Source organism: Saccopteryx leptura, chromosome 5 (genome assembly GCF_036850995.1).
Source record: "Saccopteryx leptura isolate mSacLep1 chromosome 5, mSacLep1_pri_phased_curated, whole genome shotgun sequence".
Classification (NCBI taxonomy): Eukaryota; Metazoa; Chordata; class Mammalia; order Chiroptera; family Emballonuridae; genus Saccopteryx; species Saccopteryx leptura.
The window spans coordinates 212,471,737-212,489,394 of record NC_089507.1 but is presented as its reverse complement, the minus strand read 5'-3'; the positions used below and the strand labels follow the sequence as shown (position 1 = coordinate 212,489,394).

General features: G+C 54.0%; 1 protein-coding gene across 2 annotated transcripts in view; it reads right to left on the bottom strand.

The window, feature by feature from the left end:
- Positions 1-17,658, bottom strand: part of TRPC4AP (transient receptor potential cation channel subfamily C member 4 associated protein) — a 57,584-nt gene that overhangs the window by 913 nt on the left and 39,013 nt on the right. The window contains exons 9-18 of one of the 2 annotated variants that reach the window (XM_066384011.1): positions 15,076-15,218; positions 10,537-10,668; positions 8,814-8,872; positions 6,117-6,218; positions 5,034-5,117; positions 3,909-3,999; positions 2,751-2,891; positions 2,096-2,204; positions 1,393-1,505; positions 189-395 (exon numbers count right to left, since the gene is read on the bottom strand). In XM_066384011.1, the coding sequence (XP_066240108.1) occupies positions 189-395; positions 1,393-1,505; positions 2,096-2,204; positions 2,751-2,891; positions 3,909-3,999; positions 5,034-5,117; positions 6,117-6,218; positions 8,814-8,872; positions 10,537-10,668; positions 15,076-15,218 (1,181 nt within the window). Of the gene's footprint in view, positions 1-188; positions 396-1,392; positions 1,506-2,095; positions 2,205-2,750; positions 2,892-3,908; positions 4,000-5,033; positions 5,118-6,116; positions 6,219-8,813; positions 8,873-10,536; positions 10,669-15,075; positions 15,243-17,658 lie in introns of both variants that reach the window. The other variant, XM_066384010.1, reaches the window with a different exon arrangement.

The window sequence follows — 17,658 nt, the reverse complement described above, 5'->3', positions numbered from 1 at the left end:
GCAAAGAGAGAGGGGCTGGGGGGCGCCTGGAGGCCCCAGGGCGAGCCCAGCACCCCGTGGGGAGGGCCATGGTAAGGGGACCAAGAGCTGCCCAGCACGTGGCCCAACAGGGACCACACCCCCCGGATGACCAAGGGGCCCTGGGTCTGCCCGCAGCCCACCCGCCAGCCAGCGGGACGGGCACTCACGTTCTCCAGGCAGGTGCTGTCCTTGTCCTTGTGCAGGTAGTGCTGCTGCCAGAAGCGCAGCAGGTTGTGGAAGTTGTTGAGCAGGAAGCCAGGGTACTTCTTGCTGTGCTCCATGCGCTGCAGCAGCCGCAGGTACAGCGGCAGCCGCTCTTTCCGCCGGGCCAGCATCAGGATCACCAGGCTGGTGTTGAGGCAGCTGACGTTCTCCTGCAAGGCCCCAGGCCGGCTGGGTCAGGGGTGTGCTGGGAGCCCCAGCAGGCCCTGGGGACCTATGCTGCCAGCACCCTGCCCTGAGCATCTTCCTGGGCCCTGGGCCCCACCCTGATGGGCTCATCATCCATCAACCGTCTCCCAGGGAGATCAGGCACGGCTTCCAGAAGCTTCGATTCCTGGGGCAGGGCTGGGTGCACGCATTAGGTGCAGCACTCCCCTCCCTTTCCTTTGGCACTAGACTAGGGCACCGGGAGGGGGTCTTGGCCTGGTGTGCTCACTCTGCACCCCAGCCCAGGGCCTGGCCTCACTAGACTGGGGGCACCGGGAGGGGAGTCTCGGCCTGGTGTGCTCACTCTGCACCCCAGCCCAGGGCCTGGCCTCACTAGACTGGGGGCACCGGGAGGGGGTCTTCGCCTGGTGTGCTCACTCTGCACCCCAGCCCAGGGCCTGGCCTCACTAGACTGGGGGCACCGGGAGGGGGTCTTGGCCTGGTGTGCTCACTCTGCACCCCAGCCCAGGGCCTGGCCTCACTAGACTGGGGGCACCGGGAGGGGGTCTCGGCCTGGTGTGCTCACTCTGCACCCCAGCCCAGGGCCTGGCCTCACTATGGTTGTCAGGTGAGGGAACAGAAGAGCCACCTCTGAGAGGCAGCAGGACCATCGCCATTTGAGAGGAGGGCATGCAGCTCCGGGAAGGACCTCTCCCCAGTGGAGGGGCTGGGAGTTGAGCTCAGGTCCAAGCCCAAAGCCCGCACTGCAGGTGGGGTGGGGCGAGCGCTGCACAGGGAGTCAGGCCTCAGTGCAAACCCCACTACTCCCCGGCCCGCTGCGGCCTCGGAGGTCTGCTCCCTCCTCAGGCCCCATCTGTAAAGAGGGGCACTGATGCCTTCCTGGAAGCAGTCCTCAGAGTCAACGGGAAGAACCGCGAGCAGGGCCCCAGGGAGGGGCGCTCCTAGGGAGAAGCTGTCCGGCCGTCACTGTCTGCCTCTTACCTGCGTCAGCGTCTGCACGTGGATGATGTTGATGAGGCGGAAGAGGAAGGACATCTGCGTGGGCACCTGCGATATGTAGGCAAGCAGGCGGCACTCGGACAGGACCTCGGCCACTGGGGACAGACAGGCAGAGATGTGAGCAACTGGATCAAGAGCTGGTCCGTGGCCTGGAGGCCACCACCACCAGGCCTCGCTAGCCAAGCCACTCTGGGTCCTGACTGAGGCCACGAGCCCCACTGTCAAGACAACTAACGGAAAGGGTCAGTCGCTGCAGTGGGGAAGTCCAGCTGGGCCGCCACCCAGGCTAAGCCTGCGATCTCACCGGAGCCCGGGGGGAGCCCAGCCCCCTCCCTCCAGCTGTGTTCCGGGACCACTGTCCTGGAGGTGTCTCCCTGGTCACCTCCCAGGTCCTTCTCACCCCAGGCAGTCCCCGCCCAGGAGAGGTAGACTGTGTTTTGCATTCTGCCTGCAACCTGGTTTGCCCTCTTCATTAACATGCTGTGCACGCTCAGTACAGGCCACGTGGACCACAGAAAAGTAAGAGCAGAAAGAATATCACTCGGACAGCCACCACCCTGACCCCAGGCACGGGGCATTTGGTGTGGCTGCCTCCAGCCTTTCTTGTCTCCTTATGGAAGCGGGTGTCTGACGCCTGCGAAGCCGCACTAGACGGATCTGCACTGGCGCGCTGGCCCTTTCTTACCTTTCATGTCCACCTGGTTCTCAAAGCGGTCCAGTGACAGAGTGACACAGCGCACCAGCATGTTGGAGTCCACCAGGGAGCTGTTGATCTGCTTCAGGAACACCTGGAACTGAGTGGAGACCAGGCTCAGGCGAATGGCGGGCTCCTGACGCGTGAGTCGCGGCAAGGCGCACGCATCTGCCCCTGCCCGGCTGTCTCCAACAGAGAGAGGCTCAGACAAGCAGGCTGGCCTGCCCTCACCACCCACTAACCAGCAGCCCAGGCAGGCGCCCGACCAGCCGTCTGATACCGCGTCATGTTTTCTCCACAGGAGGGTGCAGGCTCGTTTTTACTGCCCTAGTCTGAGATGGGTTCCTGTCACATGCCTGAGCCCAGCACACCAGGCCCGGCCCCATCCAAGGCTCAGCATGGCATCAGGGCTGTACTCATGGCCCACCTGCTCCCAGCTTTCACATCTGCCTGCCAGCAGCTGACATGTTCATGCCGGGTATACACAGATGCTAATGAATGCCTGCTTAGGACGCCCACTGATCCCCCTCTGCCCCAGCAGTCTCCATTTTATAACGAGCACCGGGTGGAGACTGGCGAGGACAAGGGCTGCAGGACAACTCCGGGACAACGCGGCAGATCCCAGGGAACCCCGGGCTCTGCCTACCTTCGCATCAGTGTTGATGTACTTATTGAATCTCTTGAAGGCATCGACGTTGAACTTCATCAGCTCCCCCAGGAGGTCAAAGTAACTCTGGAGCACGTCTCTCGACTTGCACTCGCTGTCCACGATGCAGTAGAGGATGTGCTGGGGGTGGGAGGCGGCAGGGTGAAGGCAGGAAGGTGGCTGAGCCCTGAGCCAACAGGCAGGCGCGTCTGCCACCCAGGCAGAGCTCTTCCTAGCTGCCCACCTCCCACAGGCCCGGCACGTAGCGCCCACGCCATGTCCAGTGCTCTTCCCACTGGACAGACCACCCAGCATCTGCTTTGAGAAAGCATCCAGGCTGATAAAATCTGCCTCCCTGTCTAGATTCTTATCTGAAGAGGCTGGTGGCTCCACGGGTGAGCTGGAGTGTGCAGCTGCACAGCCCTCGCTTGCCCAGGGCTCAGAGCTAAGCCTGTGACCTGCTCTGTGGGCATTAAGGTGGCCAGGGCTCTGCAGCCCTCAGGCGAGGGGCAGCTTCTCCAACTGTGACCACGGCCCCTGCCCGCGCACTTGAGGCCACCCGGATACATTAAGCACAGGGTTTAAGGGCACAAGACACATTCTTACCCCGCGGTTAGTCTTTATGTTTATGAATAAACACATTTAATAAATGAATTTATCAAGAAAAGCTCCTTCATGAGGTCCCATTTAACTCCTTCATGAGGTCCTCTATGGCAGTCAAACTGTTTCCATTTTTCATTTTCCTGAAGTTACACCAATTTGGATCAATTATTTTCCAGGTGACTTACAGCAATTTATGGGTTTCTTATTTATATATATAAGCCAATTACAACTGGCCATTTTGCTCCCCTCTTGTAAATTATACTTTTCCTAAAGGCCACTTACGGATAAAGGGAAATAAACTTTTAGTTAGCAGCAAAATGCCCTCAGGGCCAAAAGGCCTTGCTGGTTAACTACAGACACTTAGCTCCGCCAAGGTCACCCCAGATCCCACGGGGAACCCACAGCTGGCAACTCAGGGCCCATCCAGGCATCTGCTCTGGCTTTCTACAACAGGCTCAGCTGTCCCTGCTCAGCCGTCTAGGTCTCAGGACGGGAAAGCACTGCGCGGGGCGGGGACAGCGGGACCCCCACACCCTGGCCCCTCCAGGCCGTTACCTCCAGAAGGCCTCGCTTCAGCAGGAACATCTGGTCTGCATAGGAGGTGGTCCCTCGGAGGAAACTCTCCACAGCCCGGGCTTGCCAAAACCTGCGACCCAAACATTGAGCCCTGGTCCAGGTGGCTAAGGCCGCCCTCCTCTGGCCCACAGTCCACCCCCCAAGGGGCTTGGAGATGTTTGCTGTCGTTCCTTTTATTCAAGAGACACTTCTAGAACACCTCCGCATCAGGCCTTGTACTAGGCACCGGGAGTAAGCCGAGTCCCCACCTGCGCGGAGCTGACAGCACGATGAGGAGCAGCCCTCCACTGGGTACTGTCTGGAAGGGGTTTGTGTCTGAGGGTCCCCTATGGAAATGTCCTCTAGGCTTTGTCCTTTCAGGAGGACAGAAGGACATGGGTGAGAGGGCCAGGATGTGTGAGGGAACCTGATGGACCTGTGGACGGGCCACTGGGCTCGCACCTGGTGGGCTGTCCTAGAGCCGAGGGGCTGATATTGACGGAGCCTGCCCCTCATGGCAGAGCGGTGACCCCTGTGGGGATTCTAGGTAAGGCAGGCTGAACAGAGCGGGGCTCACATGGGCACAGAGCCTCCTGAGAGCTCACACCCAGCCTGAGGAACAGCCTCCCTCACCCAGAACCCCGGCAACAGCCTTCAGCACTCGGATGTGTCAGGAACTCCGGGAGTCCCTCCTTGTCCAGCCCGCCTACCCACCTGCCCCCACAGAGGAGAGGGCTTTCCTCTGCTCCCACAGCCCCGGGGCAGGTCCTGGCTCTGCGCCTCGCCACACTGCGCTGAAACAGCATTCTCTGTGCATTTTCCACAACCCGGGGGGTCTGCGTGGGCAGGGACAGCGGCTGCTGCCTCTCCCCCCCTTCCCAGCACCGGCACAGAACAGGGGCTCGGGGAGCGCTTGGTCAGTTACTGAACGACACGCTGCACGCAGCAGGAGCTGACAGGCTCACTAAGTCAGCGCAGGGGCGGCAGTCAAGCCCCCGCTCACCCACAGTAACCAGATGCCGGAGCAGATGCTGGAGACTAAAGGAGGCATTTCTAGCCAATTGAGAAACACCTGGATGGATCTTGGGACCCTGAGGAGTGGCAGGTGCGTGTCCCCAGACCTACCTGAAAGATGACTCGGCTGGCTCCTTTTTCATGACCTGTAGCAGACGAGTTAATAAGCCCCTCTTCCCATCACACACCAAACTCCTAAGTAAGAAAGACAGGGAGACCGGCTTCTGGTTAAGATGGTGGCACAGGAAACTGGTATCTGCAGACTCCCACAACCACGTCAGTATTACAACTACATCACAGAACCACCTCCACGTCAGTATTACAACTACATCACAGACCGCCTGAAGTCTAGCTGAATGGAAGTCCTATGGCTGAGGACACAGCACCACCACACTGAGACTGGCAGGAGCAGTGCCCTGGAACGGGCTTGTCCCACACCCACACGTGGCAGACAAAACCAGGAGGGATGTATTGGCTGCAGAGGTCTCCCCTGAGCAGTGAAGGGTCCCAGCCTCACAGCCAGGGTTCCAGTGCCAGGGCACGAAGTCCCCAAAACTTCTGCTGCCTCCAAAAGAGAAGCAGCCCTTGGCTGGGTGGTTCAGTGAATAAAGCGTTGGCCCAGAGATCCGGGTTCAACCCTGGTCAGCGCACATTTAAGAGGCAATTGGTGGGAACACAACTAAATGGACCAACTAAGTGGAACAAGCTGATGCTTGTCTCTCCCTTCCCCGCCTTCCCTCCCTCTCTCCTTTCCTCTTTCTCCGTTTCAAGACAACGGGGAAAATTATCCGGGGAATTGTGACTTCATCCTCCCTGCCTTGAGCCCCAAGAGCCTGTGACCTCCTCGCCCAGTTCTAGAAGGTGGAGGCAGGCGGCACCCGGTGGGCGGGGCTTTGCTGGGGGCGCGGGAGCCTGCTCCTTTGTCCTGCTTGGCTGCAACTGCCGCCACGCAAGGAAGGGGTCAGCACAGGGGAGAAGCGGGCGGGGAGAGCATATCCGACCTTCGGCAGGGGGTCATGCTGGGCCCCTGCTCTCCAGTCTGTAAAGCGGAGGTGACGAGGGCATTTCCCTCTTAGGGCTACTATGGAGTGCCAGTGACAGAACGCGGGTGACATAAGGACGGGCCTTGCACCCGGGAGCCCGCAGGACACCGCAGCCCCGTGTGAGAGAGGCCCAGCGCTGGCCCCCACGCACCTGTCCGTGTTGAGGACGGCCTCCACCTCGGGGATGTTGGCCTTGAGGGAGATGGCGCTCAGCTCGTTCAGCTCCTGGTTGTTGAGCAGCAGGTACTTGTTCCTGAGACAGACGGGGTGCAGGGCTTGAGGACGGGAACTGGGGCTGCCGGTCAGCCCTGGGCCAGCCCCCGACCCGCTCCTGGTGGAGAGGGAGGATCTGAGAACCCCTAGGTACTGTCCCGACACCTCGTGCCCCCGAGGCTGTCACTCGGCGGGCGCATGGGGCCCCTGCCCGTAGCAGCGCAGGTCCTTCTGCTGCCACCGCACATTCTATTTGCTTTCTCAAGGCAATTCCACCCAACGTGTCCTAACGAAACACCATGCTAAAGGGATGCCTCATTATTGCTCCTCACAGATGTTGCGTTTTTAACAAACTGAAGGCAAGACTCTCTACCAGCAAAAAGAACACGACACGCTTACTACGTGACCTGCTCTAGTGCGGTTTGGAAGGAAACCCGCATGATCTCCGAGGCATGTCTGCACTTCTCAAACCTGGCCCTATTCCAGCACCCCCAACCCCAAGAGGCCTGTCGGCCTCCTTCCCCTCCCTCCTTCACCCTTCAGGCCTGTCGCCACCAGAGTCATGTGGATAGAGCCAGCTTCCTAAATGGTCTCCCCATACAAAGTGATTCCAACACAGCCCTCAAAGTGATATTCATGGGAATTTGAGTGTGTCAATCACCTGTTAAAAATGCTCCCAGTTTTGCACTGCTTTAGAACGCATAAAATCCAAGTCTGTAACGTAACCCACGTCTTATTGCCTGGCCATCAACCCCCTCTGCAGCCCCACCCTGGGCCAGATGGCCCATGCGCGCCTTCCTGAGCACCATGGCGTCCAGCTAGAACACCCCCCTCACTCTTCCTTTTCACCCAGGTACTACTGTCCCCCTCGGGTCTCAGCTGACACGTTACTTCTGCGGGAAGAGGTCCTGCCCCCCCTCCACGAGGTCAGGCCCCTTGTCAAACGTGCTCCCAGCACCACACTCCTCCCTCCTGAACACTGTCATCGTCACGGCGCCCTCCCGATAAATGGTGCCCTTCTGACTAGTGTCTCCCCAGTCCAGGGCTGCACCCTTCATGAGAGCAGGGGCCATGGCTGTCTGCACCCGCCACGTCTCTCCGGGCCTAGCACAGTGCCTGGCGTACAGAAGTGCGCAGATTTAACCCTTTGAGTAGGGATGTTTTTCATGCTCGCTGACCCCTGGGAGTTTTTTTTCCTTCAAAAATGAAATTAGTTCAGTTAGTTTTATTAACTTAAAATCATGTTTGATAACCAATTTATGGAAATAAGAACATACATTTGCCTTTTTTTCCCCCCTGAAGTTAGAAACGGGGAGGCAGTCAGACAGACTCCCGCATGCGCCCGACCAGGATCCACCTGGCATGCCCACCAGGGGGCGATGCTCTGCCCACCAGGGAGCGTCACTCTGCTGCAACCAGAGCCATTCTAGTGCCTGAGGCAGAGGCCACAGAGCCATCCTCAGCACCCGGGCCAACTTTGCTCCAATGGAGCCTTGGCTGCAGGAGGGGAAGAGAGAGACAGAGAAGAAGGAGAGGGGGAGGGGTGGAGAAGCAGATGGGCGCTTCTCCTGTGTGCCCTGGCCGGGAATCGAACCCGGGACTCCTGCACACCAGGCTGACGCTCTACCACTGAGCCAACAGGCCAGGGCAACATTTGCCTTTTTTTAATGTTGCCTTACACATTTTTAAAATAAAATTTTTTGTATGATTGTAGCCTGGATGGTCAAGAGGCATGAGGGTGTACATGGAAGTCTGTACTACTCAAAGGGTTAAGAGTCTGATGAGAGTAAGGGACCTACTTCCTCAGATAAAAAAGTACACATTCAGAACACATCAGTGCCAGTTTGCAGAGGGTTCATACACTTCAGGAGCCTCCCTGTGGCCTTCCGGCAGAGCAGCGCCCACACAGGATGGGCAGCAGGACCCAGGGGGAGCTGCAACGAGGAGGCGCAGAGGCCACCTGTCCTCAGGTATGCTCCCTTAGCTTCCACAATGCCCCTCTGCATGAAGCTTGATTTCAGGCTTTCCTTGGGTAGAAGCTCAGAGCTGTCCCACAGGGGGCGCAGTTCCCTGCCCAGCCACAGTCGGCAGGGGCCGTGCCGGCCCCCTCTCCGCGCCTGCTCGCCGCAGCCCCCACCACACTGCTTCCCCACTGTCAGGGCCCAGGTCAGCTGCCGGGCACCCCCCTGCCCTGCTTCCCCTCTCCTGGAAAACGAAAGGAAAGGCAGAATGTGTTTCAAAAAAAAGGAAAAGCACATCTGCAGGTGAAAAACACTGTCTCTGTTCTGTAAGCAAACAGTCCACTCTCTCCTCCGAGGTTCCTGCTGGCCCCTGGGAACAGCCAGGCCGTCCACCCGGGTTCAAAGGGACAGACATTCAAGGGCTATATGACACTAAGGGTAACAAGGAACCAAGGACTTCCACCCTCACTTCCAAGAGGGGCTGCAAGGCTGAGAGGAGGCCGAGTGGAGGGCCGGGCACAACGGCGGGCAGCTCCCACTGCGGTGGCATGGTGGTGCCGCCCACGTCAGGTCAGGGGCGCTCACAGCCCCCGCCTCTGCCTGAGCCGAGGTCTGCACTGGGACAGAGGGAGGAGACAGAGCAGCGGCTCGCCTTGGGGACAGTGCATACTTACTCATGGTGGTCGCTGAAGCTCTGGAGCAGCCTCAAAAACTGGATCTTCAGGGTGATGTCCTAAAATACACGTGCACCTGGATGTTAATACCACAGTCACAGTGTTCCAGAAGAAAACAGCCCTGGTGAGAGCCTGCGCGTGTCCCTGCTCCTCTGAGCTGCTGTCCCCATGCACAAGGCGGCCTTTTCTTTAGTCAGAACACCCTCTGTTGACGTCCACATCTGGCCAACAGCAGATTAAACTAATGTGGACTCTTCCTGATAAAAACACAACATACTGGATTAAAAAATAACGAACATTCTTCTGAATGTGAGGCTAAGTTCACAGGACTCGGAAACGAGAGAGGATGGAGTCGGAGCACCGTGCACAAGTGCTGGGGTTGGAGAGAAAAGTGCGCTCCTCAGGCCGGGCGGGCTCCAGTGCCCTGCAGGGACTGGCCCGGACTGAGCCGGGCCTGTACAAAGCCTGGGGTCGGTGCTCCTCTAGTGAAAGAAGGGTCAGCAAACCTCCACCTGTCACCCAGGGACAACGGGCCCCAGGCTCGTGACCAGAGCCGGGCTAAGACACTCAACGGGAACAGCTGTCCGAGCACAGGGCGGCCCCTGCAGTGCCCGGCAGACAGAAGCAGGTGCTCTGTAGAAATACCCCCGGGGCCCAGGCGGCACAGACAGTCACAGGGACAGCAGGCCCCTAAAGATGACCTCTCCACACACATCACAGAGCACGAGGCAAAGCAGCACCCCATGCTCAGTCTGAAAATTCAGACACAACAGTGCCCCAAGAGCAACCTCAAAGAAACCATAAAAAAGTACACTACAAATAATTAAATGGAGATACAAGGCAAAAGAACAAAACACGAACATAATCTGAATAAAGACCAAGTAGTTTTGACAAAGAGCTAAAAACAGAATGTCTAGAAATGCAGAATATATTTGCTTGAAATGAAGCCCTCAGACGGACGGGCGACGCGCACGCTGACAAGGCCGGACAGGAAAGTGGTTGCCCGGGAGACAAGGCGACCCGACAGTGTACGCCCCTCGCGCGGGCAGGCCTCCGTGTGGCCTCTGAGGCCAGCAGGCAAGGGAGGGTGGTCTTCCTTTTGCAGAAAACAGACGCTCAGAGACTCAGTGCCTTGTTCAAGTTCTCCCAACAAACAAGTGGCACAACGGCCCCAACTCCCTGTTCACTGCGCCCTCCAGGGCACCGCGACCAAGACGAGAGCCCTGAACACCCCCCAAGGCAGGGCGCTGATGTGAGGCTGCTGCAGGCCAACGACCAGGGCCCAGAATGGCAGCGCACAGAGCACAGGAGGAACTGCTGTTAGGTGACAGAGCGGCTGCCCTGCCTGGAGGGACCCGGCCCCCAGCCCCCAGCCTACTAAGAGAAGTGGGCTGGAGGCCCCCACAGGGGCTTCTGCCAGACCCTTCATCAGCACAGCTTCCAGGCAGTGGTCGGCAAACTCATTAGTCAACAGAGCCAAATATCAACAGTACAACAAATGAAATTTCTTCTGAGAGCCAAGTTTTTTAAACTTAAACTATATAGGTAGGTACATTCCTTATCGAGGTAGCGCCACACGTGGTATTTTGTGGAAGAGCCGCACTCAAGGGGCCACAGAGCCGCATGTGGCTTGTGAGCCGTGGTTTGCCGACCAGGGATATGGGATTGATGGGAACGACTCCTGGCAAGTAGAGCTCTTCTGTCCCTGGGGTCCCTCACTCACCGGGCTACAGTCGCAGTTCTGGTTGTGACCGTGGAGGACAAGGGCAGATGCTGAGTGCTTCCTCCAGATCAGCTTGTCAAACAGATTGTTAAGGCCTGGGATCAGCTTGAACTCGGCGATCATTCTGTGCACCTGGGCGGGAAGGCAGAAGCACCGTAAGACTGATGCGAGGAAGAGCTCTAGCAGAGCCTCGTGCGGTGCAGTAACAATCTTCAGGACAAAGAAAGCAGCAGTCAGCAGGGAGGGTGGAGGCTTACAGAAAACACCCACACATCCCTACCTCTGCTACACACAAATACACTTTTTTTTCCCCACAAATATACTTTCTAAAAAAAATTTTTTATTTATTGATTTCAGTGAAAGAGAGAGACAGGAACACTGAACTGTTCCTGTCTGTGCCCTGATCGGGGATCGAACTGGCAACCTCTGCGCTTTAGGATGATGCTCTAACCACCCGAGCTATCCGGCTAGGGCATCACACAAACACACTTTTAAACTCTGCTCATTAATCCTCCCACTATCCTAGGAGTCATACTGTGCAAATGGGACTATATCAAACTAAAAAGCTTTTGCACAAGGCCCTGGCCGGTTGGCTCAGTGGTAGAGCGTCGGCCTGGCATGCAGAAGTCCCGGGTTCGATTCCCGGCCAGGGCACACAGGAGAAGTGCCAATCTGCTTCTCCACCCCTCCCCCTCTCCTTCCTCTCTGTCTCTCTCTTCCCCTCCCGCAGCTGAGGCTCCACTGGAGCAAGGATGGCCCGGGCGCTGGGGATGGCTCCTCGGCCTCTGCCCCAGGCGCTAGAGTGGCTCTGGTCACAACAGAGCAATGCCCCGGAGGGGCAGAGCATCGCCCCCTGGTGGGCAGAGCGTCGCCCCCTGGTGGGCGTGCCGGGTGGATCCCAGTTGGGCGCATGCGGGAGTCTGTCTGACTGTCTCTCCCCGTTTCTGGCTTCAGAAAAATACAGGGAAAAAAAATTAATTAAAAAAAAAAAAGCTTTTGCACAGTGAAAGACAATATGAGCAAAATAAAAAAACAAACCACACAATGGGAGAACATACTTGACAATACATCTGATAAGGGGTTAATAACCAAAATTTATAAAGAACCTGTAAAACTCAACACCAGGAAGACAAACGATCCAATAAAAAAATGGGAAAAAGAAATGAATAGACACTTCTCCAAAGAGGACATACAGATGGCCAATAGGCATATGAAAAAATGCTCAACATCACTAATTATTAGAGAAATGCAAATTAAAACCACAATGAGGTATCACCTCACACCAGTCAGAATGGCGCTCATCAACAAAACAACACAGAATAAGTGCTGGCGAGGATGTGGAGAAAAGGGAACCCTCCTGCACTGCTGGTGGGAATGCAGACTGGTGCTGCCACTGCGGAAAACAGTATGGAGATTCCTCAAAACATTAAAAATGGAACTGCCTTTTGACCCAGCCATCCCACTCTTAGGAATATATCCTAAGAATATCAAATCACTGATTCAAAAGAAGAAATGCACCCCCGTGTTTATTGCAGCATTGTTTACAATAGCCAAGATCTGGAAACAGCCCAAGTGTCCCTCAGTGGATGAGTGGATAAAAAAGCTGCGGTTCATATACACAATGGAATACTACACGACTGTGAAAAAGAAGAAAATCTTACCTTTTGCAACAACATGGATGGACCTGGAAACTATCATGCTAAGTGAAATAAGCCAGTCAGAGAAAAAAAAATACCATATGACCTCACTCATTTGAGGAATCTAATGAACAATATGAACTGAGGAACAGAACAGAGACAGAGGCGGGATCAAAGGGACCAGAGGGACAGTGGTCAGAGGGAAAGGGGATGAGAGGATGGGATCAGAGAGGGAAAGAGATTAGTGAAATTATATATACATAACACAGCGTTATAGAGAGCAGGACAGCAAATCCTGGAGTGAAGGGGGGAAGGCGTTGGGGGGCGAGGGTTAGGGGGGTGTCGAGGGGAACACGGGGGTGGGGGTGGACACTTGAATCTATGTAAACACAATAAATTAAAGTCAATAAAAATTAAATTAAAAAGATCAGAATAAGAAAGACTTTCCAAATCATTATTCCAAACCTAGACACCAAAAGAGGAGACTGTTGAACTCAGCCACCTAAACCTCTTAAAATTCTGCACGGCGAAACCCACAGTAAGCGAAGTCACAGTTTAAATATGACCAACGGGACCAAACTGACAATGTTGTGTCACACACAGGCAAAAGTTAATTTCCTTTGTAAGGAATCCTACAAATCTCTTAAACAAAAAGACCAATCCTACAGGAAAAAAAATGGGCAAAGGATACAGACAGGAAAATGTGAGGTTTTTCAATATACGCCAAGTGCTCATGCTCAGCCTCACTTATATTACTAAGAAAATTCAAATCACAACTAATTTTTTACTTTCCCATACTGGCAAGGAAGAAAGCATTTTATGATACTGTGTTGAAGTGGGTCTCAGGCATGGCCCACCCCGCTGAGGGGGGCAGTGGTGCGCGAGGAACGACAGTTTGCAGCATCTCTAACAATTCCAAATACACGTTCCCTTTGACTAGCAATTCTACTTTCAGGCATTTATTCTCAGACAGATTCACTGAAATACTAAATGGCATATGTACAAAGTTGCTCATGGCAGCATCGTCTGTAATACCAAAAAACCCAGCCATAGCCTATACGTCCATCAACAGAGAACAGCTTCATAAATTCTGGTGCATTCCTTCAATGGGCTATACAGCACCAGTAAGAGAATCAAGGTATTTTCTGTGTAGTGAATTCAATATTCACCAAGATATATCAATAAAGCAAGTGTGTAACATAAGCAATTACTCCTTATGTTAAAAAAAAATGAGAGGAATATATTGCTTTTATAAGCACAGAACGTCTGTAAACGCTGAAGTCTGTAAAGGGCCTATGAAAGCCCGATGCAATGTGGCTCCTGCAACCCCTCAGCTGTCCCCTCCACTTTGCTTTCCAGTCTACCCCTGCCAGCCCATTCAGCTTCCTTACTGGTCTCCCAACTCAGCTCCATGGCTCGCCCCTCTACCTGGTAGGCCACCTCACTTTCTTCAGAACACCCATGCAAGGTGTCACCTTTCCAGTGAGTTTCTTCCCTACCCAGCCTATCTAAAATTGCTCTTCACTTGTAAAATGGGAACAATCCTACTATTTCACACAGTCCAGTGTCTGAATCAAAAAGGTACTTAAGGCCTAACCAGGCGGTGGCGCAGTAGATAAGAGCGTCGGACTGGGATGCGGAGGACCCAGGTTTGAGACCCCGAGGTTGCAAGCTCGAGTGTGGGCTCATCTGGTTTGAGCAAAGCTCACCAGCTTGGACCCAAGGTCGCTGGCTTGAGCAAGGGGTTACTCGGTCTGCTGTAGTCCCACAGTCAAGGCACATATGAGAAAGCAATCAATGAACTAAGGTGTCGCAACAAAAAACTAATGATTGATGCTTCTCATCTCTCTCCGTTCCTGTCTGTCTGTCCCTATCTATCCCCCTCTCTCTCTGTCACTGTTTAAAAAAAAAAAAAAAAAAAGGTGCTTAAGGATGACTGAGCTCCCAGCCTCCGCCCACTAACCTCCCCCCTTCCCCAGGCCTAGTTTCATACCTAGAATGAGGTAGCTAGCAGGGGAGGGCTCCTTCTCTACCTTGAAAAAGATATACATGCCGCTGGCCCTGGCTAGTTGGCTCAGTGGTAAAGCATTGGCCTGGAATATAGATGTCCTGGGTTTGATTCCCAGCCAGGGCACATAGGAGAAGCGACTATCTGCTCCTCCACTCCTTCTCCTTCCAAAGCCATGGTTCAGTTAGAACAAGTTGGCCTCGGGTGCTGAGGATGGCTCCATGGCCTTGCCTCAGGTGCTAAAATAGCTCGGTTGCCAAGCAATGGATCAATGGCCCCAGATGGACAAAGCATCACCCGTAGGGGACTTGCCGGGTGGATCCTGGTCAGGGCACATGAGGGAGTCTGTCACTCTGCCTCCCCACTTCTCACTTAAGGAAGAAAAAAAAAAAAAGAAATGCATGCTTCCAAAGCCCTCTTTCTCCTTTAGGCTACGGGCGGTGCTCCTTCCCCTGGAACTACTTGGAAGCTCAGGGAACCTCAGCACACCTGGAGCCCCCTGGCAGCTGTCTAGTTTTCAAACCTGACAAAGTGCTGGCTTCCGGCCCACCATCCCCTAGCCCCTCTGAGGCTGGGAACTCCCCCAGTGCATCCTCAGGGCAAGTGCCTCACCAGTCACTGACCCTTATTCTTCATGTTAGCAAGGTCAGGTAACATGGCTAAGCCGCCCACTCTGCCCTGGGCACCAATGCTTTGCCTAGAAATGCTGCCCACAGCACAGTACAGTGGCAGACTGTGGGCTCTGGGATCAGACTGGTTTCCTCAGTGTGAAAGAGAAAACACTGCTTTGCTTGGCTAGAGCCGTCCTGAGACGCTCCCAGTGGAGTACTGGCACACCACGATGCCCAGGACGCATGCGCTCCGACCCGCTGCTCTGAGCCGTGGGAGGCCCACCTGGTTTCGCTGGCGCCCCATCAACAGCACACAGAGGACGTAGAGCACTTCCAGTTTGTACATGATCTCGTGCATAATCTTCATGGACTGAGGCAGCTGGGTCCTGGTTGAAGTGTGAGGCAGGCCGTTCTCCTCAGAAGCGCCTGGAGGAGGGAACACAATGGAGGCTGAGACAGCCACCGGGAGACAGGCTTGAGTCACTGCTCATGAGGAGACATGTTCCTGCCCCTCAACCCTCCTCGAAGCAGACTTGAGGTAAAGGAGCCACTGCACTGGGCTCTGAGGCCTGACAGTGACCGGAGGCCACAAAATCCCTCCAGGCCCCCAGGGCCACAGTGTCCAGCTCATCAACCTCAACATACACGACCAATATTCTGACACAGCCAATGTGGTAACGTGACCCGTTCCCTCCGCCCCGTCCTCTCTCCTGCCACCATCAGACACCCAACCCCCGAAAGTGCCCAGATGTCTAGCAGTAAACTGTGTCACACTCTCGCCAGGTCACAGATGACTCAGGACTTGGTCCCTGTGCCTCAGTCCCACAAGGGGGCACTGCTGGAAGACTGGGAGTTCTTTCTGAAGATTTCTCCACATAGTTTTTCAAAGAACCTTCTACATTTTTCTAAGGTTCAATCAACTTTCTCTAAGGCAGACGGGGCATCCCAATCGCCACCAGTGATACCAATAAACATATTACCTCCTAGCAGATTTTCACCTTACCCAATTTCATTGTTAGGAACAGCAGCAGCAGCTAAGTGATATTGGGGACATGTGGTATGCGCCAGGCCCTGTGTTTTGGGCTTCAGTACAAGGTTCACAGACCTCCCTGTGGCTCCCGCAGGCCACAGAGGAGTATGCCGTTGGAGGCAACAGAGCAGTGACAGAGCCCGAGGGCTCTGGAAGGACAACTAGCTGGCTGGCTGGCAGGCACCCTCCCCACTAGGCCTGAGACTGCGTCGTAAGCTGGGCCTGACAGAAGTGCTCTGGACAGCCAGGGTCACTGTGAGGCCTGAATGAGAACACAAGAAAAGCCCAGCACCTGAATCTTGGGCAGCCTCACTCTTAGGTCCTTATTATTTTAAAAGGCCAATGGTCAGATGCAGACCTCAGGAGTTACTTCCCCTGAGCTCCCCTCATTTTAAAGATGAAAAGGCAAGTCAGTAACTACTAAAGTCCTTTCAAGCTCCTCTTGGGATTGCTGCCCAAGAGGCCACTGACAAAGGCCCGAAAAGCTCACGGGGCAGGGCAGTGGTTATCAGCCATCTTTACGTCAGGGGAGTGCAGGAGTCATGGTGATTTCTGCATGCCGACAGCGTAAGAGCCTAAACTCACTCCACCCTAGCGACTGGAGCTATTTTTTCCAGCCATATTGTCACCAATATAAACCCAACTGCAGAAGACCAGCTGCTGAATGAACCATGAGCAGCAACAGCGTTGTAAGAGCACGGGCTCGGAGGCCAGGGCCTGAGCTCCCCCTCCCCTAGCTGCGTGGCCTTGGGGAGATCTGTGGATGTCGCTATGCTCCCATATCCACCCGTCTGTAAAACAGGGGCAATGGCAATAGTACCCACCTCTTGCCAATATTGCGAAGATTAAAAATATTTAATATACTGGAAGTGCTTAAAACAATGCCTGGCACATGTCAGCAACATATATGTTAAACAGAAATAGAAAATGAACTCTCTTCTGCTGCTTGCTCGCTACTTGTTTTTTATTTTTAATCTGCAAGCTCTTAATGACAACTAAAGTCACAGTGGGCAAAGACTTGAGAATAATTTACTGGAGAAAATCTAATTGAGAATATTCTATTTCATTCCCATACATTCTCCTGCAGGTTGGGAAAAAAAACGTAATTACTCAGTTTCTATGTTGGGATGCCTTGGCCCAGCTCCCAAGACAATGTAAGAGTCGGCTGGTCTGTGGGAAGAACTGGAAGAGCGATCAGGTAGTCTGTCCTCTGTTCTAACGATGAGGTATAAACAGGAACTGATTCTCCTACTGATCCAATCCTGTATCAGTCCCACTTAGTCATGCATGTACACTCGGTCAGGTGGACAATCCTTGGTGGACAATGTTGCTGTTCTTGGTTTGCTAGTACTTTGTTGAGAATTTTTGCATCTATGTTCATAAGAGATATTGGTCTGTAATTACTTGTAATGTCTTGAACATGAAATATTAAAGTCTCCAATGATCATTACTGAACTGTCTATTTCTCTTCAAATTTGTTAGCTTTTGCTTTATCTATTATTATTTTTTTGGCTCTTTTGGTAGATGAATATGTTTATAACTATTATAGCTTTTCAATAGAGCTAGCCTTCTGTTACTATAAAATGTCCCTTTTTATCTCTGGTGACATCTTTTTTTAAGGCATCACTTAGAGCCACGCCAATTTCATGTTTGCTATTTGCATGACACATCTTTTTCTATCCTTCCCTTTCAATCTCCATCTATCTTTGAATAGAAAGTAGTCCTTGTAGCCTCTTTAAAGATCATATTTAAAAAAAACCCTCAATGTTACAGTCTTCTGAGTGACTTGTTCAATCCACTCACATTTAATGCTATTGACAAAGTCAGATTTACTTC